This window comes from Sinohyriopsis cumingii, chromosome 19 (genome assembly GCF_028554795.1).
Source record: "Sinohyriopsis cumingii isolate HCF-2022 chromosome 19, ASM2855479v2, whole genome shotgun sequence".
NCBI classification, from domain to species: Eukaryota; Metazoa; Mollusca; class Bivalvia; order Unionida; family Unionidae; genus Sinohyriopsis; species Sinohyriopsis cumingii.
This window is the reverse complement of record NC_142979.1, coordinates 54,757,943-54,784,071: the sequence shown is the minus strand read 5'-3', so window position 1 is coordinate 54,784,071 and position 26,129 is coordinate 54,757,943. Positions and strand designations below refer to the sequence as shown.

The window sequence follows — 26,129 nt, the reverse complement described above, 5'->3', positions numbered from 1 at the left end:
CTCGCACTGAAGAACTTCATGAAATTAACCCATTTACCAAGTTTTATAGAAAACTGATGAAAAATGTAGTCTCTGAATCCAGATATGCAAAAAGATCAGCCATTGAGATGCATGGTATCTCAGTACGTGGAGCTCAGCCATTGATATGCATGGCATCTCAGTATGTGGAGCTCAGCCATCGAGATGCATGGTATTTCAGTACGTGGAGCTCAGCCATTGAGACGCATGGTATCTCAGTATGTGGAGCTCAGCCATTGAGATGCATGGTATCTCAGCACGTGGAGCTCAGTCATTGAGATGCACAGTATCTCAGTATGTGCAGATCTCTATGATACAGAAAAGCTCATTTCCTAAGGTGGAGCAAAATCTGCCAGGAATTCATTCTCTACATTTGTAAAAAAGCCTAGCCAATCAGATAAAAGATTACTTCATTAATGGGTGTACATCTTGCTCATAATCAAACACATACAACATTGTCATAATGGAAAACTATTTAACAAGTCTGACCCAAGCCTAATCAGAAATGACTTGCAATAGTGTTGAAAGATGTATTAGATGCACGGTAATAATAATATGCATTAATTTCACTCATTATCATAAACAACCATGATTTTGATGATGCTGGCCTCTTTACCAGGTTTAATCAAAATACCATCAAATTACAGTCAACCATAAGGATTTTAATATACATCCTCATATATATATATATATATATATATATATATATATATATATATATATATATATATATATATATATATATATATATATAAGTATATAGTCTTAAGAGTAATTCTCCTTAGGCCAGTGCTTGGAGTAATGTCACATTACTCCCATATTTAAATAAAACCTAACCTAGCCAGTGCCAAGGTTTCTTGGGACAAATATTGTATATATCAAAGTTTCGAGAGTGTCTGCACATTCTAGTACCATATAAGAACGTTTACCAAAACATAAGTTTTTGGTGATGTGGCAGTGGTCATGGTAGTTTGGGCAATAGAACGTGCAGGCAGGTGATAGTTGTCTTATCTTGCATAAAGAGGTCCTAGGTTCGATACCAAGCAGAAACCCAGTATGGACAGAATTATTGAAATTACTTGTTTAGCACTAGGGTGTCAATATTTGTAGTAATCAAGGTCCCTAGATTCATCAACCATAGGGATTTTAATATACATCCTCGTATAATAATAATATATATATATATGTATGTATATAGTCTTAAGAGTAATTCTCCTTAGCCAGTGCTTGGAATAATGTGACATTACTCCCATATTTAAATAAAATCATAACAAAAATAATCCAACATCTTGATGATATTTACCAAGTCAAATCAAAATCAGGCAATAAACAGTATCTCAAGAGGCCAGATGCTCAGCAAATTAAAAATCCATGGATCATGCTCATAATTGTACTCATCAAAGATCTTGCTGTTTAAAGCCTATTTACCAAGTTTGATCAAAACTTGATCAGAAAAAGTCCCTGCAGTAGTAACAAGCTTAGTTCATCGCATGCAAGATCACCTCATTAATATGCATGGATCTTGACATTATGAACTCGTGTGAGAACCTCATCATCCAAGCCAAGATTCGAAGTTTAATCAAATTTGAATATGCCTTCCAGAATGATAAAAAAGTCAACCAATCAGATGCAAGATTATCTAATTAATATGCATGAACCTTACTCATTACTGAATTAGTCTGAAATTATATTGATATAAGCCTATATTCCATGTTTGATCATAATCTGATTAGAAATATAGCCCCAAGAATGGTAACCAAGTCATCAAATTCGATGCAAGCTCACCCCATTAATATTCATGGAGTTCACTCGTTATCAAACTCATTCAAGATCACAACATAAGCCTATATTTCCAATTTTATTGAAATCAGATCAGAAATATGCAGTCCCACCTAGTAACAAGTAATTGTTGATGGAAGGATGATGAAAGACACAGAATGGACACAGAGCCATACCACTTGGCCTTGTGGTCAGGTTAGCTAAACATTAACCACGTTAAGATCTGCATTGAGGTTATAATTTATCATAAATAAATTTTTGAAAATGGAATGCACTAATCATTATGGTTGCAGATGCCATTTTTTTTTAAGCATAATAAAAATTAAAAAAAATATAATGGGACAGAACGACATTATAATGCATGCAAGATAACTGCAAATTCACTGTTTCACCACATCTAGGAGAAAGAAAACCCTGAAAAATATGCCATCAAGTAGGTTCACATAATTGCACATTCTTTCTATTATGACCATATGATCTTAAAGTAAGTAACAGAAAAAAGTAAAAACAAACAAGTTTTATAAAATTCAAGAAATAATTTATTTCCCAAGGATGCAAAGTAAAATTTAAAAAAACTAAGAATAATATGAACTAAATCCCAAACAGTTTAAAGGTTTTATCACCAGTCCTAATGAATAAAGTTCTAATTAAATTCCAGTGGTATTCCAAATAAGATTCTCTTCTGAAGGTGTTGATGTGCCTGTAGTCTCAAATGTACTGATGTAATAATAGCCTAAAATGTGATGAAGTGCCAACAATCTTTTGCTGAACTGCAATAATATAATCCAAGATACCCTTGTCTGAATTCACAATAACTCCAAATTAATGTTTCTGTCCAAAACTATTAGTGATCACTTTGCAATTCCTGAGAATAATAATTTGACTAAATAATTCCAGTCCTAATCAAAATACTGAACACAACAGTATGACAGATTCTGCCTGAAGATGTTAAAGCAAGAATGAATAATTTCTAGATAAATAAAATGACAAATCCCTCTACTTGTAATAGGTAGCAATTAGCATTTTCTATAAAAAAGCTATTACTTATCGGAAACTTCCATTCTAGATGATTCTGTTGCTAAAATTATAATAAAGAACATGGTATCCTTGGCTCAGACTAAGATAATGATCTGACCAATCTGGTGGCCAAAGTGGTTCGAGCATCTGCCTCTGATGTGGAAGGTTGTGGGTTCGAACCCTAGCTGAATCATACTAAAGACTTATAAAAATGGTACTAGCAGCTGCCTCACTTGGCACTCAGCATTAAGTGGTTGGTGTTAGGACTGGTCAGTCTGGTGTCAGGATAATGTGACAGGGTGGGACATAATGCTACATGTCTGCAGCATGATGCCCCAGTGTTAGACATCACTATAAACCACCACAATGCAGACATGGCAATATGAATGAAAAATTGTTAAAGCTATGTTAAAAATCCAAATCACACACTAACACACACACACACACAATACACACACAAAGATCCTAATATTTCACCCACACTCTTATAAAAATATTAGTTATTTAGCTATGTATTATTTGTTGACCAAAATATAAACAGGATGAGTGTCTTTGGTCAGGAACATAGTGAACTTGATTTTGGACAAGGTCAAGTACAAAATACAATTACCCACTGCACATAATGAAATAAAAACCAAAACAAAAAACAAGACAAATTAAATATACATAACACTTTCAAACTGAAAATTATTTAAGACTGCTTGTAATTGTTTTTCCTCTCCATAAAACACCAAATGTCCTAATTAATTCTAAAATTTGCAATAATCATCCCTTTTGTGTTAAAAATTTAGCATGCAGAAAACAACCTGAATCTTAAAGGTTATCAAGTGCAGAGAATCTTCCTAATGGGATAATAGGGTCATATCTTTTGACAGTATTAGATAAAATAATAAATCACTAATTGCAGGCAATATGTCGTGGAATGGCCCGTACTTGGATCCCATTTTTGGCCTTCATGACCACTTGTTCTTCCTTCTCTGCTTTGTGGTTTGGATCCAGTTCTAGGCAAAATCTGAAGAAAATTTCATTTTACAGTCAACAAGGTTTTTATATTAAACTATGAAGGATCCCTATACAATATGTATCTTGCTAGATGCTTATCAATTCTAAACAAAATGCACTGGGACAAAAATAACTCAGGTTGTTAAGTCAATAACAACTGGATGAACACAGCAGTACAATATAAAAGATATTTGTTAAAATTAAACAGATCAATCAATCCATCTGTCATTTAATCAATAAATGAGGCCCATCTAAAAGAAATGAAGGATTGATAAACAGTGTTTAAATGTATGAAATGTTTGTATGAGTATAATTAGTGTTTGCAAATCATGTATACCTCAATGCAGCCCCCCCCCAATCATCAATATATTACTATGTATACAAAATCTGCATATATGCATGCTAAGTTTCACTGGCTATGTGATGTGGTTTTTGCAGGAAAAGCCCACTGCATCGCAATGGCCAGGATACAGAGTTTGGGGGTGGGATGGGGTGAGCTATTAAGTTTTATGGATGTAGGTCAAAACATGGTTAGAAGTGAAATTGGGGAAAAGGGACAATTGAACCCCTGCCCTTTGTGCGGGCATCTATGGCACATAGTCATTGTGTTATGCATTGTATTATGCAACATTATGACAATTCTGAAGGAATCTTGCATAATCATCTTCTACACTCTACAAAAGCAGGTGGGTGGGGGTGCAAAATTATGAGCTTCATTAATGCTGTTTCCAGCTTAAACTGATGCATACTGCACAAAAATTAGTGGAAATACAGTGATTACATATAAGAAAACAACAAACAAATATAATTAGTTAAAATACATGTTACAAAACTAAATCCATAACAAAATTCCATAAAAGATTTGCACAAAGAAGCATAATTTTGAATAACTCCCAGCAAATATGATGACCTGTCTAAACTGAAAGCAAAAAATAACAAATTAATAACAGAAGAAACAAACAAAACAATTATACATGTGCACATGTTTCAAGGTCACCAATAGATAACTACATCAATTTCAACTTCTTGAATTATCCCTGCTAGATTTCATTCAAATCTGAAATCATCATTCATTGCTAATAAGCATATACAAAATATATAACTTATCTGGGGTTAGACATGGAGTGGGGTGGGTAATTATTACTTTTCAAAAGAATTGATTGAGACAGGTAGGCAGGCAGACAGACAGACAGGTAGGTAGATAGACAGACGGATAGATAGATAGACATAAAGATAGATAGGCACCCAATAGGTGCAGCAATACTTTCTGTGGTACTAACTTAGCTTAGGAATTAGCTAATTAGTTATATATGTCAGAAAGCTTGCCGTTAGCTTCTCATGGGTTGGTGGTTCTTTCTGGGGTTTTCCCAGGTTCTTCCTCCACCATTAATACTGGCCACCATGTATAGCCTATCTTGTGCTGAAAAATGGCATTAAACCCTAGAACAACAACAACCTAATTAGTTTGGTACATAATTGACTTGAATGCTCAATTTAGGAATGGCGGGCTATTGTTTGCCCAGTATTAAACTACAATTCTACACAATGCATTGTAGACAAATACAAATAAAAGTTACCAGCTTTATTTTGCATGACTGATACAAATTAGATTGAAAATTATTATTATTTTATATCTTTTTAAATATTTATATTTTAAAAGCTGACATGTTAAAATAACAAAGCAAGTTAGCAAGTTTTGACAATGAACATTAAAAAACAAACCTGTAACAGCTTTAGTCATTTAATGAAGTATTATGACAATATTTTCTTCAGGAACATAAAACATCTCACCAGAATAACAAATAAAACTCATTTATTTTTGCATTAAAATTTGTGTGTTATAACGAGGTATTTTATAGCCAAGTTTTCCAGTGTATGTGCAACCAAGTTTTCCAAAACAAAACATTGGCAATGTACAAAATACCAATTTAAAAATCCAAAAATTGCTTGAACAATGTGAATATCTAATCAAGTTATTTACATCTACATCAAAAACAGACCTACCACAATTAATTTGTCTCGGTCAAGTGTTTTAATATAGTAATGGTATATATAAGAAGCTACCTCTGTACAAACTGTCAGGAACAAATCATGGTGAAACCATCACGTTTGCAGAGGAAAGTTTTATATTGGAACATGATTTATTTAAAAGGCTTTCACTGCAAATTTATAAATAAATAAATAAGACATCGATACCTCCTTAACATTCTGGCAAATAAATAAATAAGACACCATTATCCCCTTAAAATTCTGGTGAATATATATATAAACAAGACACAATTACCCTTTTAAACATCTGGCAAAATATATAAATAAACAAGACACCATTACCTCCTTAAAATTCTGGCAATTAACAGCTTCATCTCATGCATAGCAAAATTCTGACCGATGCAATTCCTGCAAAAAATATGGCACTGTAATTTGTCAATATTCTTTATTTTTTACTTATGATGTAAAAACAATATTTATTAAATAGCTCATTTTTATTGACCAGCATTATTCATTTAGTCACATGGAATTAAGTCAGTGACATGCACATTATGACATATTGGATTGGATTATTTTGTTAGTATACTATTGTCATAATAATTGTACACCTATAACTTGCTGAAATAACATGCATGTAAGACACAATTATCATATGATTTCAAGTTTACAAATTACTAACCATTTCCTACCTACAAAGCTACTGCAGTAGTGTCCTAACTGTTGTCTCTATACTAGGCTACTGTATAGTACACTAGGCTACTGTAGAGTACACTAGGCTACTGAAGAGTATAACAGGCTACTGTTGAGTACACTAGGCTACTGTATAGTACACTAGGCTACCATATAGTATAATTGGCTACTGTTGAGTACACTACTGTAGAGTATAATAAGCTACTGTAGAGTACACTAGGCTACTGTGGAGTATAATAGGCTATTGTATAGTACACTAGGCCACTGTAGAGTATAACAGACTACTGTAGAGTACACTAGGCTACTGTAGAGTACAATAGGCTACTGTTGAGTACACTAGACTATTGTAGAGTATAATAGGCTACTGTAGAGTACACATGGCTACTGTAGAGTACATGAGGCTACTATATAGCACACTAGGCTACCGTTGAGTACACTAGGCTACTGTAGAGTACACTAGGCTACCATATAGTATAATTGGCTACTGTTGAGTACACTACTGTAGAGTATAATAAGCTACTGTAGAGTACACTAGGCTACTGTGGAGTATAATAGGCTATTGTATAGTACACTAGGCCACTGTAGAGTATAACAGACTACTGTAGAGTACACTAGGCTACTGTAGAGTATAATAGGCTACTGTTGAGTACACTAGGCTACTGCAGAGTACACTAGACTATTGTAGAGTATAATAGGCTACTGTAGAGTACACATGGCTACTGTAGAGTACATGAGGCTACTATATAGTACACTAGGCTACCGTTGAGTACACTAGGCTACTGTAGAGTACACTAGGCTACTGTATAGTACATTAGGTGACTGTATAGTACATTAGCATATGATCTTGGCATTATGATACATTACAGGCCCCACAAATTTTATAAACCCATTATAAAGCAAGATATATTATTTTATGGTGTTGTCTGTCCTTCAATCCTTCAGTCTGTTACCCATTTAGTTTTTGCATAATAACTTTAGTCCATCACAATCCACAGTAAGCAAACTTCGTGGCTGGCTTGCATTTATAATAAGGAAGAACCCATCTGATTTTGTGCTCAAATAGTCATTGGTCAAGGTCTCTGTGGCCCAAAAATTTAAACTATTTTCTGTATAATAACTCATGTTATATACCATCTACATTTATCAAACTTTGGGACTAGCTTGCAGTTTCAAAAAGGAAAAAAGCCTATTGATTTCAGGGTCAAAAAGTCAAAGATGACGGTCAATGACTTTAAAAAATGTAATGACTTTCACTTTGGGTAAGAAAGAACCCTACTGATTTTGGGTTCAAAGAGGTAAAAGGTCAAAGGTCAAGGTCAGTGATTGACAGAAGAAAAATAGTTTCAGCACTATAACTTAAGCTATTCAATATCTTACGATTACCAAACTGTGTGGATGGCAATCCTTTAGAGGAAGGAACAAGCCTGTCAATTTTAGGTTAAAAGGTCAAAACTCAAGGTCACTCTGAATGAAAAATGGTTTCTGAGCAAAAATTTAAGTTATGACATTGAGGACTATCAAAGATGGTGGAGCATATAATGTGCCATTAAAAGTACTTTTATTGTAAATTAATACTGTTACAATCTAAAGACAGACCAGCTGAATAAAATGTTCTTTTACAATCTAAAGACAGACCAGCTGAATAAAATGTTCTTAAATGTATGCTGGCTTTGATCTTTCTGCTCCAGTGGCCTAGTGGTTAGAGCGTCCTAATCACACACATATCTTGCCTATAAAAAACAGCTACTTCAATGTGTGTGTGTGTTACAGTACAGTAGAGTCTACCATATATAATTTATTTCCTCAAGTAAGGGTCAAGTCTCAGAAATAAATATAAAACACTATATCCTTTTGCTATGCTTTATTTGTAACAAAAAGGCTTCTTAAGTTTCTTTAGTTATGGCATCCTTTGAATGATAAACTGGCAATGTTCAGGCACATTCAGCAACAAAAATGCTACTCAGTACTGAGGACTCTCCACTCAATGCTTGCTTTTTCAACTTGATACTCACTTTTCTTGACTCAATACCTTCTTTTCTCTACCTTATACTTTTTTTTCTATGCTCTTTATATACTCAACTCTGGACTCAGTACTCACTTTTCTTTACTTGGTACGACCCACTACTCACTTTTCTTTACCTGGTATGACTCAGTAGTCACTTTTCTTTACTTGGTAAGACTCAGTACTCACTTTTCTTTACTTGGTACTTACTTTCTTCACTCAATACAACAATGAAAGTAATCCTCTATGTCCTAAGTCAAGAAACTGCAGGACTTGGACTGTTGGCTGTATAGATTTCTTGTAATATTCATACATATGCATGTATTTTATTAGAACCATGTACAACTTGTGTCAAAACAGATGACTTACTGAGCCAGCAAAAACACTACCTTGGTGTCTATGCAAACATGCCAGTCAATGATGGATACATTAATAAGTGGGTAATTGTTTAAACAATGACTCCTGAACAGATATATAGCACTAAAGGTCAAAGCTAGAACCTATGAGGTACAAAGTGCTTCACCATATCTACTAAAGTTGTTAAATGAACCACAACAAAAGAATATGCACTATAAGGGTTGATATGGCCAAGATAAAGATGTGTGGACCTTCAACTTTCTGAACAGAAGGAATTTTATGCTGCTGTTAGGCATGTCAAAATCAACTAATGAAATATCAACATATCTTTTACTCTCCCAAACATTTCCTAAACTTGGTTTTGAACTACAATGAAATGCATCATGGCACTAAAAAGCTTCACTCTTTGGCTAATGCCAACATGAAAGTATGAAAGAATCCCACACTATTTCTTGACTTGCCAAAAGTCACATTGCATATTCCAGTTTTTCATCCTGACTTCCAAATTTTCTGGGCCTGTTAGTCAGGAAAAGCATTAGACAGGTAACAAACAGCTTTCTGGATCCTGAAATACTTTAGTGGCCATCAATGTGGCAGATATTAATGGAAGTGCTGTATGACATACAATAAATCCTCAAAAAACAATCTCTTCATTCTGATTCTACATTCCTCACAAAATAAAAATAAAAACATTGGTGTGAGAGTGAGATACGAGCTCGGCTTATTAAATTTAGAGATGTATGCAGACATTGGTGTGAGACATGAGATGGGCTCATTAAATTTAGAGATGCACACAGTCATTGGTGTGAGATATGAGATGGGTTCATTAAATTTAGAGATGTTTTTGTAATGGGGTTTAATGCCATTTTTCAGCACAAGATAGGCTATACATGGCTGACAGTATTAATAGTGGAGGAAGAACCCAGGAAAACCCTGGAGAAAACCACTGACCCACGAGAAGCTACCAGCAAGCTTTCTCACATACTCACATTAGTCAAGCCCAAGACTCGAACACACGCAGACAGAGGTGAGATGGCAGTGATCCGTAACTGTGAGCGCTTTAAACCACTTGGCCACTCGGGGCCCTAAATTTAGAGATGCACACAGACATTGGTGTAAGATATGAGATGGGAAGCATCCCATATTATACCATATGTACTTGTTACAAATCAAATCCAACAACAAAAACACAGACCCTGATCTGCCATTGCTTAATGTGCTGGCAGATCAAGGTCAACACAGTTTGTTTTATTGAATGTTCCCAACAAACTACATAGACCCAGGCCTGCTGACACATTCTGCAACTGCAGATCTGGGTCTGTGCAGTCTGCAGTTGGACTCGACATATAAGTGAGCATATAGGCACCCTTTGCTATGTACTCTTTTTGTAGGCTTTACTTTCTCTACAATGAGTTTGACATACATTTGGAATACCTCTATAGGAAGTTTCTGCAATAATATATACAATTTCATTCACATTTATTCCAAACTAAACTATGTATTTGACAGCCAAGTGGTTTAACTGACAAAGTGGAAGAATGCAAGCTCAAACTGAGGCACATTCTTCAGCTGTTTTCCTTTTTATGGTTTTAACATCTCTTTTTAACAGATTATAGGGATACATTATGCCCAGGAAATATAAACTAGTGCCTTTCCCAAGGACACATTGAGGCAGCGAATCTAGGTTAGCATGGGCAGATATTGAATCTGCCACTCATGGAATACATGTCCAACACTCGACCAATTGAGCTACTGTAGCTCTAGGCACCAGTGAGAACCCTTAAGATTTACATTCTTTCTCATGGGTTCTGCCAGTCATGTGAACTTCAGTAATAATGGGTGATCACTATTCTTACACAAGCAATCAATATTTTCATTAATTTTAAAACATAAGTATTTTTCTTGCAATGTTAAAGAAAAAGGAATATATCTAAACCAAGATTTAGAACACTTGTCTAATATTCATGTATGTGCTTTCATTTGACCAGGCCTTATTCTGCTTCCATCTTACAAATCAGGGTTGTGTTTACCATGTGTCTAGACCCCATTCTGCTTTTGACTCCATCTCGCCATTCTGGACTGTGCTTAGCAATATGACTTGACCTTGTTTTGCCTCCATCTTACTATTCAGTGATGTACTTAGCGATGTGACTAGATCTTTTTTCACTTCCATCGTACTAGTCCGAGTTTAGCAATAAGACTATACCTTGTTATGCCTCCATTTTACTATTTAGGGCTGTGTTTAGCAATAAGACTATACCTTGTTAGGCCTCCATTTTACTATTTAGGGGTGTGTTTAGCAATATGACTAGACCTTGTTATGCTTCCATCTTACTATTTAATGATGTGTTTAGTAGTGTGATTAGACCTTGTTTTGCTCCATCTTACTAGTCAGGGCTGTGTTTAGCAATGAGTCTAGACCTCATTTTGCTTTTGCCTCCATCTTGCCATTCTGGACTGTGCTTAGCAATGTGACTAGACCTAAGTTTTGCCTCCATCTTACTATTCAGTGATGTACTTAGCGATGTGACTAGATCTTTTTTCACTTCCATCGTACTAGTCAGAGTTTAGCAATAAGACTATACCTTGTTTTGCCTCCATCTTAATATTCAGGCTGTGTTTAACAATATGACTAGACCTTGTTATGCCTCCATCTTACAATTTAATGATGTGTTTAGTGGTGTGATTAGACCTTGTTTTGCTCCATCTTACTAGTCAGGGCTGTGTTTAGCAATGAGACTAGATCTTGTTTTGCCTCTATCTTACTAATCAGGGATGTGTTTAGCAACATGACTAGACCTTGTTATGCCTCCATCTTGCTATTTAGGGCTGTATTTAGTGATGTGACTAGACATTGTTTTGCCTCCATTTTACTATTCAGGACTGTGAATAGTGATGTGACTAGACCTTGTTTTGCCTCCATCTTACTATTCAGGGCTGTGAATATTGATGTGACTAGATCTTATTTTGCTTCCAAGAAAAAGCAGTACATCTAAACCAAGATTAACAACACTGCTTAATATTCAGGGTTATGCTTAGCAATATGACTAGACCTTTGTTTGCCTACATCTTACTAGTCAGGGATGTGTTTAGTGATATGACCAGACCTGGCTTTGCCTCCATCTTACTGGTCAGGAATGTGCTTAACAATGTGACTAGAGCATGTTTTGCCTCCATTTTACAAGTTAGGGTTGTGTTTAGTAATGTGACTAGACCTTGATTTGCTTTCAACTTACTATTCAGGGCTGTGCTTTGCAATTTGACTATATCTTGTTTTGCTTTCAACTTTCTAGTCAAGACTGTGCTTAGCAATGTGACCAGACCTTGCTTTGCTGCAATCTTACTAGTCAGGGCTGTGCTTAGCAGTGTGACCAGACCTTGCTTTGCTGCGATCTTACTATTCAGGGCTGTGCTTAGCAATGTGACTAGACCTTGCTCTGCTGCCATCCTACTATTCAGGACTGTGCTCAGCAATGAGTATAATTTGCTTTGCCTCCATCTTACTATTCAGGGCTGTGCTTATCAACATGACCAGACCATACTTTGCTTCCATCTTACTATTCAGAGCTGTGCTCATCAATGACTAGACCTTGCTTTGCTGCCATCTTACCATTCAGGGCTGTGTTTAGCAATGTGACTAGACCATGTTTTGCCTCCATCTTATTATTTAGGGATGTGCTAAGCAATGTGACTAGACCTTGCTCTGCTGCCATCTTACTATTCAGGACTGTGGTCAGCAATGAGTAGACTTTGCTTTGCCTCCATCTTACTATTCAGGGCTGTTTTTAGCAATGTGACTAGACCATGTTTTGCCTCCATCTTATTATTGAGAGATGTGCTTAGCAATGTGACCAGACCTTGCTTTGCCACCATCTTACCAGTAAGGGCTGTGCTTAGCAATGTGACCAGACCCTGCTTTGCCACCATCTGGCTTTTTAGGGCTGTGCTTAGCAATATGACCAGATTTTGCTTTGCCACCATCTCACTATTCAGGGCTGTGCTTAGCAATATGACCAGACCTTGCTTTGCCACCATCTTACCAGTAAGGGCTGTGCTTAGAAATGTGACCAGACCTTGCTTTGCCACCATCTTACCAGTAAGGGCTGTGCTTAGCAATATGACCAGACCTTGCTTTGCCACCATCTTACCAGTAAGGGCTGTGCTTAGCAATATGACCAGACCTTGCTTTGCCACCATCTCACTATTCAGGGCTGTGCTTAGCAATATGACCAGACCTTGCTTTGCTGCCATCTTAATCTTGGTTTGTTTGATGCTACTCTGATACTGTCACAAACAGTAGAACAGCAACCATGTTTAAGTGGCATTTTATCTACTTCTAGTTGAAAGCACTAACTCCAATCTCATATAAATTTCATTTATCAGTATGGACTGAATTTATCATTGCTATCTTTATTATATATGTCTCTCAATGTGGGCAAATTTTCAGAGTTGATTTAGCTTCAAAGGGACCTAAATGGTGCTCTAGCCTCATACATAGAAATAAATCACCATCACCTGTATCAGTATGCATGTAATGCAGTGCATCCATCAGAGGGAATTATTATGTTGCAAGGGGGTAAAAAATAAAAAGTGCTAGAATGACATATCCTAACATAAGAGTTTGATTTTGTTGGGTTTAATACGATTTTTCTGTACATTTTAGGCTAATACATATTATACTTTGTGGAGGACAAACTCTGAAAGACTCTTGGATAAACAACCTACCCATGGGAAACTACTAGCAAGCTTTATCGCTTGTGATATAGTACTGTAAGAATAGGCTTGTGATGGAGTACTGTAAGAATAGGCATGTGATGGAGTACTGTAAGAATATGCTTGTGATTGAGTACTGTAAGAATAGGCTTGTGATGGAGTATTGGAAGAATATGCTTGTAATGGAGTATTGTAAGAATAGCCTTGTGAAATAGTACTGTATGATTAGGCTTGTGATGGAGTACTGTAAGGATAGGCTTGTGATGGAGTATTGTAAGAATATGCTTGTAATGGAGTATTGTAAGAATAGCCTTGTGATATAGTACTGTACGATTAGGCTTGTGATGGAGTACTATACGAATAGGCTTGTGATGGAGTATTGTAAGAATATGCTTGTAATGGAGTATTGAAAGAATAGCCTTATGATACAGTACTGTAAGATTAGGCTTGTGATGGAGTACTGTAAGAATATGCTTGTAATGGAGTATTGTAAGAATATGCTTGTAATGGAGTATTGTAAGAATATGCTTGTAATGGAGTATTGTAAGAATAGCCTTGTGATATAGTACTGTAAGATTAGGCTTGTGATGGAGTACTGTAAGAATAGCTGAGACTCAAACTCAGGACAGAGGTGAGATGTATGAGTGATCTGAAATGGCAATCACCCGAGACCACTCAGCAACCCTCAGCTCCTCATAGTTAAAGGCATAAGGCTTAATTCACAATTTGTCAAAAGATAACCAGGTTTTGGGTTCTTGGATGATAACTTGCTTTTTGCTATGCTGCATTTATTTTAAATTAGCTTTAATTCAAGAATATTACAGTATGAACCCTTTGGGATATTTGTTTTCCTATAATTTATTTCTTTTCCTGTTTATGAAATTTTTGAAAATTTACTTTCAGAGCCACTATTGTGCTAAGGCACTGTTAAAGACTATTACATTCATGTCTATTATTAATCGAATGGCTGTGTGTTAAGTGCCCTTCCACTAGTGTAAATTTTATGCATTTTCCACTTCAGCATAAATACTTGTACTAATCTAGAACACTAGTTGTTCATTAAGTACTTACCTATATTATCTCTCAATTTTATCCCTGACAAATGCAAGGATGTAAAAAAAACTTTTCGACGTCTTTCATGTGCTTTTAAGTATAAATACAAAAATCTACATTTTAAGAGATTCTGTTGGTGATTATATAATTTACATAATAACTTAAGTGTTCTAGGTGGGTGGCTCTCAGTGATTTACTTCTCCACTACTGAGAAGTAAAGATCTTTTGCTGAACCTAGATTCACTCTCCCTGCTGGTCCATGCACTACTTCACATTAATTCACTTCATATAAAAAGTTGTTTCATGCAAAATTTCAACTCAGTCTTCATGGGTGGCATAAGCACCATATCTCTATTTCTTCTGATATGTATAATATACATATTGATCCAAATTTTCCCCCCAAATGCCAGTCACTTTTAACCTCAACTGGTTGGTTTGGGAAAGCATAGTCTACCATTTAAATTTAATTTATTAGATGCATTACTTTTCTACATTGTATTAAATTTAAAGTTTTTGGCATAGAGTTCCACAAATTATAAATTTGATTTTGTAAACAAATGGATTTTTTTTATACCTTTAAGCATTTCTTAAAGTTTATTGTATTAGATTTCCGAGCCATCACTTTTTAATTTCTTTTGAACAAGAAGCTGAATGTCTATAAGTATGAATATTTGGGTTTATAACTGTGGTGATCTCATTTTTATTACAAGAAGAAAAACACTGAAGACTATTTATTGCAAATGGTTGGAAGCAGTATTAAAAATGGCATTTTATCTTTGATGATGGACAGATCAGTGTTGGAAGTAACAGTATTTACTACAAAATTGGTGGTGGGAATGAGGGGTGTATTTATAATAGGAAATGCCAGCATTACATACCATGGAGCAAAGAGATGGGGGGGGGGGAATAAATAGCATTGGTGAAGAGAGTAGATGTGTACTGTGACCTGCATTTTCTGATGTTTAAAACAAAACCTATTACCAGAAGGTTAAATAAAGAAAACAACCAGGATGTTAAATAGAGAAAGCACACTCTTGAAAATATTGTTATAGGAATATCCTGCTTGTCTGCTAGAAACTCCAATGATAAAAGTAATAATTCACCATGAATTATGATACTCTCATTACTACAAACCAATTACATCCAGAGTGACCTTGACCTTTGGTCATCCTATTTACTTATGCATCCTATCTATGAAATTTGTTAAAATATAGCTTCAGGTAATTTGTATTGTCATGTATCAGTCAAAATAATGTATTGAATCTGTTTTTAAAAAGAGACAATTTAGTTCACTTTCAAAACACTATAACTTCATCCTCGAGTACCACACAGATGAAATCTTATGAGAAACACAAGACAGAAACTTAAGTTAATTGTTTGGGGGAGAGAAAAAACCCAAAAGAAGAAGTGTATTACAGTTTTACCGATACTGTTCTTGGCATATAATATATCACCATACTCTTAATAGTAAAACTGCCAAATTGGCAGGTGACACATCTAACAAGTTTGATGGGAAATGACTGCAAGAAACTAGAGTTATGGCATAGACTGTACTTGACATAATTACTTAAAAGAAATAGGAAGGTCAGTGTACCTAGTGACTTCAAGCCACTGAACTTTAACTCAGAAATACTCCTCCAGCTGCACAGCTGTCTTTATTTTTTATTTTTTGAAAGTATTCTTTATATAGGATAGGTAAATTATATGTTTTGAGAACCTTTTAGATGTTTGTGACTGCATTGTTTGCAATAAAAATATATTTAAACCAAGCCAATACAAATGGTCTCTCAAAACTGATGTCTATCAAACAGGACACATTATATGGCAGTAATAAAATTATGCCAAAATGAAGCTGTCCATTATAATCTTGGTCCTAACTGGCAGGTGGCTTCCCAAAACTGTGGTCTTCCAAGACATGTTTTATGGTAACTATAACTCAATACATGCCTGGCAGTGAGAGTACTGTAAGAATGGGCTTGTGATGGAGTACAGTAAGAAAAGGCTTGTGGTGGAGTACTGTAAGAATAGCCTAGTGCTGGAGTACTGTAAGAATAGGCTTGTGATGGAGTACTGTAAGACTTGACTTGTGATGGAGTACTGTAAGAATAGGCTTGTGATGGAGTATTGTAAGAATATGCTTGTGATGGAGGACTGTAAGAATAGGCTTGTGATGGAGTGCTGTAAGAATAGGCATGTGATGGAGTACTGTAAGAATAGGCTTGTGATGGAGTACTGTAAGAATAGGCTTGTGATAGAGTACTGTAAGAATAGGCTTGTGATGGAGTGCTGTAAGAATAGGCGTCTGATGGAGTATTGTAAGAATATGCTCGTAATGGAGTATTCTAAGAATAGCCTTGTGATATAGTACTGTACGATTAGGCTTGTGATGGAGTACTGTAAGAATAGGCTTGTGATGGAGTACTGTAAGAATAGGTTTGTGATGGAGTACTGTAAGAATAGGCAGTGAGAGTACTGTAAGAATGGGCTTGTGATGGAGTACAGTAAGAATAGGCTTGTGATGGAGTTCTGTAAGACTTGACTTGTGATGGAGTACTGTAAGAATAGGCTTGTGATGGAGTATTGTAAGAATATGCTTGTGATGGAGTACTGTAAGAATAGGCTTGTGATGGAGTGCTGTAAGAATAGGCTTGTGATGGAGTACTGTAAGAATAGGCTTGTGATGGAGTACTGTAAGAATAGGCATGTGATGGAGTATTGTAAGAATATGCTTGTAATGGAGTATTCTAAGAATAGCCTTGTGATATAGTACTGTACGATTAGGCTTGTGATGGAGTACTGTAAGAATAGGCTTGTGATGGAGTACTGTAAGAATAGGTTTGTGATGGAGTACTGTAAGAATAGGCTTGTGATGGAGTATTGTAAGAATATGCTTGTAATGGAGTATTGTAAGAATAGCCTTGTGATATAGTACTGTAAGATTAGGCTTGTGATGGAGTACTGTAAGAATAGCCGAGTGATGGAGGGTATTGTAAGAATAGGCATGTTATGGAGTACTATATGAATAGGCTTATAACAGAGCACTGTAAGAACAGCCTTTTGATGGAGTATTGTAAGAATAGCCTAGTGATGGAGCATTGTAAGACTAACTTAGTTGTTGTTGTTGTTGTAGGGTTTAACGCCATTTTTCAGCACATGATAGGCTATACATGGCAGCCAGTATTAATAGTGGAGGAAGAACCTGGGAAAACCACGGAAAGAACCACCGACCCTTGAGAAGCTACTGGCAAGCTTTCTCACATACCCACACTGGCTGAAGACTAACTTAGTAACAGAGCAGTTTAGGAATGTCCTATCTGTGGTATGTTGTATTATTATGTTTCACTTCAAATTTGGACAATTGTAAAATGTGATATGTAATAAAACAGCAACCAACTTATTACAGTTATAATTGATGGTGAATAATCCAATACTAGCATTTTCCCATGATAATAATGATCTCTAGCAACTTTTGTAAACCAGCATAACTTCTATGTTGCGATGAGTACTTCTGGACCCTAGTACAAATTCAATATTTAATATGACTCTGTGGTATTAAAACAACAGAAAAGAGTGAAAAGCAACAAACTTTGTAAAATTCAACAAATAGTTTATTTCTCTAGAATACAAAGTGAAAATGTAAAAAAGGAACAGTATTGCGAATTAAATCCCAAATAATCCTAGAATTACAGATACAAGTCCTAATGATTACAGTTTTAAATAAACTTTAGTGGAAATCCAAATTAAATCCAATGCTGAAAGTATGTATCTCTCTGATGTGGCCTGTGTAGTGGTGATATATCAACTATCAACTATCTTTTCTTAGATCACAATAATACAATCTAAGAATATATCCTTATTTGAAATTTTACTATAAAGTCAAGTCTCTATTTCCAAGAAGAGGTCACAATTAGCATTTTCTTCAAAAACTATTACCTAATGTAAAGTTTCCTTCTGGAGGGGTCCAAATGTTTACAAGCTAAAATCTTAGATACAATTAGATGTCTATTTCTAAAATTATAACATAAAATGTAGTAAACAACAGGTAGACCTGGCAACTCATAGGGATTTTCCAAAGTTCTAGTCTCAGATTGAGATAAACATGTTTACTACAATACAAAAATCAATGATTCAGGTCAGGTAGAAAATGAACCTGATTCTGGACAAGGTCAAGTCCAAATACGATAATCCATTACCAATAGCATATAATGAAATAAATTTAAAAAATAAACTAACAAACAATGCAAATTAAATATACATAACACTATCAACAAAAAAGTCAACTCCTAGTCAAAACATGGATCATGTGTTTCTTTTATTTTAATCTTTTAAAGTTAGTCTGCCTTACAGCCACCAGTTGTGTTTTCATGTATATCGTGTATGTACATATTAGAAACACAAAAGAGGTCACATGAATATGACCCACTTTTAAATGAATGATTTTGCTAGCTAACTACATCTGGCCAAATAAACTGCACAGATGTTCAGCTCAGATATTTGACTTTTATGCCTATTGTGCAGTATGTTTACATTTCTGCCAATGTATACTGTTAACCCATTATCCTACATTAATATGACCCATGACTATGATCACATTAGATAGCCAAGCTGGTGCATTGCACTAAATGGAATACTGCATTATGATTGGTCAGTTGAAGGTGATGGATAACCAGAATCTGTTTATTGCTTTTTTTTAACATGCAGTATTTAGTACATGTATGTATATACATATACTAAATATATCATCAAACTTGTCATATCTTATCTTTGGAAAATGCGCTAATATTTCAATTAAAATTTTCAAATCTGTGTAGGTATGTTCTGTGCAGTTCAAGCTCATCTGAGGTATCACGGTACATCCAGAACGTTTGCCCTGGCCATACTATAACTTAGAACTCAGTAAAAAATCCTAGATCGAGAACAAGCCTAGTTCGAGCAGGGTAGGTGGTGGTGGTGGTTAAGGAATCAATTTACATCCTTGCACACAAATCGACGCTGAACAGGGATGGGGGCCATTTCAAACTGCTGCATATCTAGGGCAATCTGTTAACTTCGCTCACCATTCCATCGAGCAACGTTGACAGTTAGAAGAGATCACATCAGTCTGCTAATGATGTCTTTAATGTAAAGGCGAAAGCTTCATGTTAGCTTTGTCAATTTTTGTGTGTACATGTAATTGAAAAGTTAAATTCATTGTCAAATATAAATATTACTACACAGATAAGCTTTTACCAAAGTATGGGTAGGCATGCTGTTGGACCTGTCTAGAGATAATGCCATTAGTCACTGCAATTTCAAGCATTCAAAGCCAATTTGAGTCTGCCACTTTAAGCACTGGAGTCCAATATTTGGTAACAGTTGCAACAATGCATGACATCTGAATAAAATTGCTTTGCAAAGTAATAAAGTGCAGAACCTAGGATTGGTAGGATTACACTATGTTCCTGATAGTCTGTGAGAAGAACCATTATGATGTATCATATCTATACTGGATGAACCGATAGGCACAGAGTGATCTGGCTGCAACACATGTTATGTTGTGTTCTTGGTCTTGCCACCTAATAGAACAACCCCTGCTGTTGGAATTTACTCTCTGAACTGACCACCATTTTTGTGCCAGAATCCATGGGAAACCTTCATGTTCTCCCGTTATTTTGCAGAATGTAGTTATTCTAAGTATGGATAAAATCTTTCAGAGTGACCATTATATTGAAGATTACTAAAACTGAACATCTGTACAATTGATTTCCAAATGAATTGTGGTTTCTGATAAAATATTTTTGTAAAAATCCTGGTATATGTTGTGCAAACCATTAATAAAAGTGTAACATGAAGAAAAAAATGTTGTCCTCAAAACTCACAGTTGTACTGATATAGATTTAAAGATCAACAGTAAGTGACTTTTCCTGTAAATCCAAATTTATCTAGAAAGGAAACAAATCTCTTTCCTACCCCCAAGAGCAGCAAGAGTGTTAAATGTAAGCTGCATTACAGAGTATTCAACATAAATTGAAAATGACATTTTAAACTACTCCAGACACAAGAAAATCATTAAACATCTTTCTTCAGGACTCACAACAATGAACTGTTGTCTGTGACCATCAAAGTTAAAACAGTAATAGAAAAAAAAAATCCTTTCTGCACTGGCTGTCCCAGTACACTGCACTTACATTTCTGAACAGTCACATTCAAAACTGAGTGCTTCACAGCATTCCATGAGAATATTTTCCTTCAAATTTTTTTTATACACTTACAAGTATTTAACGGAATGATAAAATTAGGCTGAATGAAAATTATTCAACACAAACTGATTGCAGTTCATAAAACTCTTTATAATTATATTTCTGAAAATATTTTAAAAACAATACTACATTAACTGCATTTACCTATCTTTGATTCTGGATGCACCATTTTAGTAAGATTACTAAGTTATAAAAACAAGCTTCTTGAATAATTCTAAAAAGTCAAATCTTTGCACAATCTTCTAAAATGTTTCCATGATTAGATGGGCTACTCTTTTGTGGACAAGTTGCATAGAAAAATAGGCTATATGATGTAAAATGATGGTCACTGGTTAGCTGGTACTTGTACAAGGTGGTCAATGGTTAGCCTGTATCTGCACAAGATGGTCAATGGTTAGCCTGTACTAGTACAAGTTGGTATGGTTAGCTTGGACCAGTACAAGGTGGTCATTGGTTAGCCTGTACTGGTACAAGGTTAGCCTGCACAAAGTGATCAATGGTTAGCCTGAACAAGGTGGTCAGTGGTTAGCTTGGACCAGTACAACATGGTCATTGGTTAGCCTGTACTGGTACAAGTTGGTCAATGGTTATACTGTACCATAACAAGGTGGTCACTGGTTAGCCTGGACCAGTACAAGGTGATCAATGGTTAGCCTGTACCAGTATAAGGTGGTTAATGGTTAGCCTGAACCTGTACAAAGTGGTCAGTGGTTACCTATACAATGTGGTCAATGGTCAGCCTGTACTAGTAAAAGGTGGTCAATGGTTAGCTTGGACCAGTACAAGGTGGTCATTGGTTAGCCTGTACTGGTACAAGTTGGTCAATGGTTAGACTGTACCATAACAAGGTGGTCACTGGTTAGCCTGGACCAGTACAAGGTGATCAATGGTTAGCCTGTACCAGTACAAGGTGGTTAATGGTTAGCCTGAACCTGTACAAAGTGGTCAGTGGTTAACCTATACAAGGTGGTCAATGGTCAGCCTGTACTAGTACAAGGTGGTCAATGGTTAGCTTGGACCAGTACAAGGTGGTCATTGGTTAGCCTGTACTTGTACAAGTTGGTCAATGGTTAGCCTGTACCAGTACAAGGTGGTCAATTGTTAGCATGTACCATTCAAAGGTGGTCAATGGTAAGCCTGTCAGTGAACCAGTGGTCAGTCATTAGCCTGTACTTGTTTAAGGTAGTTAAAGGTGAGCTTGTACCTGTACAAGGTGATCATGGCTTAACCTGTACAATATAGTAAATGGTACGATGTTAACCTGCATATGAATAAGCCTGTATCTGTACAAAGTGGTCAATAGTTAGTCTGTACCTGTACAAAGTGGTCAATAGTTAGTCTGTACCCATATAAGGTGGTCAATGGTTAGCCTGTATCTGTACAAGGTTATCATTGGTTAACATGTACCTGTACAGGTTGGTCAGTGGTTTGCTTGCACCTGTACAAAGTGGTCAATGTTTACCCTGTATAAGGTGGTCATGACTTAACCTGTACAACATGGTCAGTATTTAGCCTGTACTTGTACAAGGTAGTCAAAGGTTAGCTAGTAAAGTGTGTGTGTTTTGGATTTTTAACATAGCTTATACAAGTTTTCAGTCATATTGCTATGATGTCTGCAATGTGAAAGTTTATAGTGATGTCTAGCACTGGGGCATCATGCCCGCAGACATGTAGCATGATGTCCCACCCAGTCACATTATCCTGACTCCAGGCCAACCAGTCCTAACACTAACCTCTTAATGCTGAGCGCCAAGCGAGACAGTTCCTCGTACCATTTTTATAAGTCTTTGGTATGACTTGGCCAGGATCCGAACCCGCGACCTCCTGCATCTGAGGCAGACGCTCGAAACCACTTAGGCCACCGTAGCAGTATAGCTACTAAAGGAATACTTTTCCAACTGTAATTAGAAATTCAACTTCTTAATGTAAATTAATTAAAGATATATAACCATTCTAACGAAGACCATATGTAAGATTACCTTTGAATATTAAATATGTTCTTTTAATTAAAATGAAGGCATTATTATTATTATTATTATTATTATTATTATTATTCACACCACAGACATTATCTATGTATAAGTTGAAAACACTGACAATTTCTCCATGCTTAGAGATGGGTACCCTGCTTAATTATTAATCTCTGGTCTGAGTTCTATAATCACATTTAATCTCTGATGAAGGGCAGCATTCTATGTACCTGTTCATATTTTCATAAGCTCTAAGTAAATAGCAAAGAAGCTGTAATAACAGTTTAGTTTTGGAAATGCATAAATCTGAGGCCAGTTTGCAAACAGTAACCAAGGCCCAAAAAGATCTCTTTTGAAATGTCAATGCTCAATAGGTGAAATGACTACATTGGTTCCAAGTCACTGCTTAGTTGCCAGGTGTTCAAAACAGCATTCTTTGCAGAATGTCTGGAAACTTGGTTTCCAAGTCAATATTTAGTTTAACAAAAGTCCAGAAAAAGAAAACCACAACACATGGCACATCTACATCTTGCAGTGTCCACAAGAAACAATCAGAATATAATGCCATTTTTCAGGATATGTCAAATGGTACCTAAGCATTCAACTAGCAACTTCCAAAGTGAAGATGAGAAACTAATCAAGAAGGTTCATAACTCTGTCAAAAATGATGTTGTTGCTGTGGTGGATTTAATGTCATTTTTCAAATAAATATGCTATACATAGGGAAAACTCCAGGTAGAACCTCCAGCCCACAGGAAGCAACAGGAAAGCTTTCTCACATAACCACAATGGCCGAACCCAAGTCTCAGACGCACACAGATAGAGGTGTGATGGCAATGATTGGTAAAGGTGAGAGCTTTAGACCATTTGACCACACAAGGTTGTGTCAAAAATTAAAATTAGTAGAGACACCCCACTCCACAAATGAAATAATACAATAATATTTACATTCAGTAGTGTTCACACCAAACTGCATCAGGAGATTGTTGCATGGGATGGAAAAGGTAATTACCATATGTAGTCTGCACTTGCGATTAAAGTCCTTGGCACAAGTGACAATGAAATATGTATTGCTCTACTGTTACATCAAGACTATATAACCACAATTTATTAGCAAACTGTGGGATTGTTGCATGGGATGGAAAAGGTAATTACCATATGTAGTCTGCACCTGCGATTAAAGTTCTTGGCACAAGTGACAATGAAATATGTATTGCTCTACTGTTACATCAAGACTATATAACCACAATTTATTAGCAAACTGTGGGATTGTTGCATGGGATGGAAAAGGTAATTACCATATGTAGTCTGCACCTGCGATTAAAGTCCTTGGCACAAGTGACAATGAAATATGTATTGCTCTACTGTTACATCAAGACTATATAACTACAATTTATTAGCAAACTGTGGGATTGTTGCATGGGATGGAAAAGGTAATTACCATATGTAGTCTGCACCTGCGATTAAAGTCCTTGGCACAAGTGACAATGAAATATGTATTGCTCTACTGTTACATCAAGACTATATAACTACAATTTATTAGCAAACTGTGGGATTGTTGCATGGGATGGAAAAGGTAATTACCATATGTAGTCTGCACCTGCGATTAAAGTTCTTGGCACAAGTGACAATGAAATATGTATTGCTCTACTGTTACATCAAGACTATATAATCACAATTTATTAGCAAACTGTGGGATTGTTGCATGGGATGGAAAAGGTAATTACCATATGTAGTCTGCACCTGCGATTAAAGTCCTTGGCACAAGTGACAATGAAATATGTATTGCTCTACTGTTACATCAAGACTATATAACTACAATTTATTAGCAAACTGTGGGATTGTTGCATGGGATGGAAAAGGTAATTACCATATGTAGTCTGCACCTGCGATTAAAGTCCTTGGCACAAGTGACAATGAAATATGTATTGCTCTACTGTTACATCAAGACTATATAACTACAATTTATTAGCAAACTGTGGGATTGTTGCATGGGATGGAAAAGGTAATTACCATATGTAGTCTGCACCTGCGATTAAAGTCCTTGGCACAAGTGGCAATGAAATATGTATTGCTCTACTGTTACATCAAGACTATATAACCACAATTTATTAGCAAACTGTGGGATTGTTGCATGGGATGGAAAAGGTAATTACCATATGTAGTCTGCACCTGCGATTAAAGTTCTTGGCACAAGTGACAATGAAATATGTATTGCTCTACTGTTACATCAAGACTATATAACCACAATTTATTAGCAAACTGTGGGATTGTTGCATGGGATGGAAAAGGTAATTACCATATGTAGTCTGCACTTGCGATTAAAGTCCTTGGCACAAGTGACAATGAAATATGTATTGCTCTACTGTTACATCAAGACTATATAATCACAATTTATTAGCAAACTGTGGGATTGTTGCATGGGATGGAAAAGGTAATTACCATATGTAGTCTGCACCTGTGATTAAAGTCCTTGGCACAAGTGACAATGAAATATGTATTGCTCTACTGTTACATCAAGACTATATAACCACAATTTATTAGCAAACTGTGGGATTGTTGCATGGGATGGAAAAGGTAATTACCATATGTAGTCTGCACCTGCGATTAAAGTTCTTGGCACAAGTGACAATGAAATATGTATTGCTCTACTGTTACATCAAGACTATATAACCACAATTTATTAGCAAACTGTGGGATTGTTGCATGGGATGGAAAAGGTAATTACCATATGTAGTCTGCACTTGCGATTAAAGTCCTTGGCACAAGTGACAATGAAATATGTATTGCTCTACTGTTACATCAAGACTATATAATCACAATTTATTAGCAAACTGTGGGATTGTTGCATGGGATGGAAAAGGTAATTACCATATGTAGTCTGCACCTGCGGTTAAAGTTCTTGGCACAAGTGACAATGAAATATGTATTGCTCTACTGTTACATCAAGACTATATAATCACAATTTATTAGCAAACTGTGGGATTTAAAATAAACTGTTGGAAAAAGCTGGCATCTTTTTGAATTTCTGCCAAAAGCTATTTCAGTATTTTTGGAGGGGACTCCTTCAGATGTTGTGAAAATTACATACCATAATATTAAGTATTTCATACTCAATTACAATCAGTTTTTTATAGTTATGGTAAACAAGCAGTTATAATTATCCTAGACTAATACTTTCAAGAAACAAATGATCTATATATAGAATGCATGATTGTCAAGTATATTTCTTCCTTATATTCCACATGTATGTTAGAAACTTAACCCTTGTCTATTAAATGTAGGGTTTAATTTTTTAGT

General features: G+C 35.7%; 1 protein-coding gene across 6 annotated transcripts in view; it reads right to left on the bottom strand.

The window, feature by feature from the left end:
- Nucleotides 1-2,313: 2,313 nt before the first annotated feature.
- The window catches only part of LOC149775732 (cytochrome P450 4F2-like), an 88,776-nt gene continuing 64,960 nt past the window's right edge, over nt 2,314-26,129 (bottom strand). For 5 of the 6 annotated variants that reach the window (XM_089943737.1, XM_089943736.1, XM_089943733.1 and 2 more), the window contains 2 exons: nt 6,148-6,213; nt 2,314-3,826 (listed from right to left, as the gene is read on the bottom strand). In XM_089943737.1, the coding sequence (XP_089799863.1) occupies nt 3,712-3,826; nt 6,148-6,213 (181 nt within the window). In that variant the 3' untranslated portion in view covers nt 2,314-3,711. The remainder of the gene's footprint in view (nt 3,827-6,147; nt 6,214-26,129) is intronic. The other variant, XM_089943738.1, reaches the window with a different exon arrangement.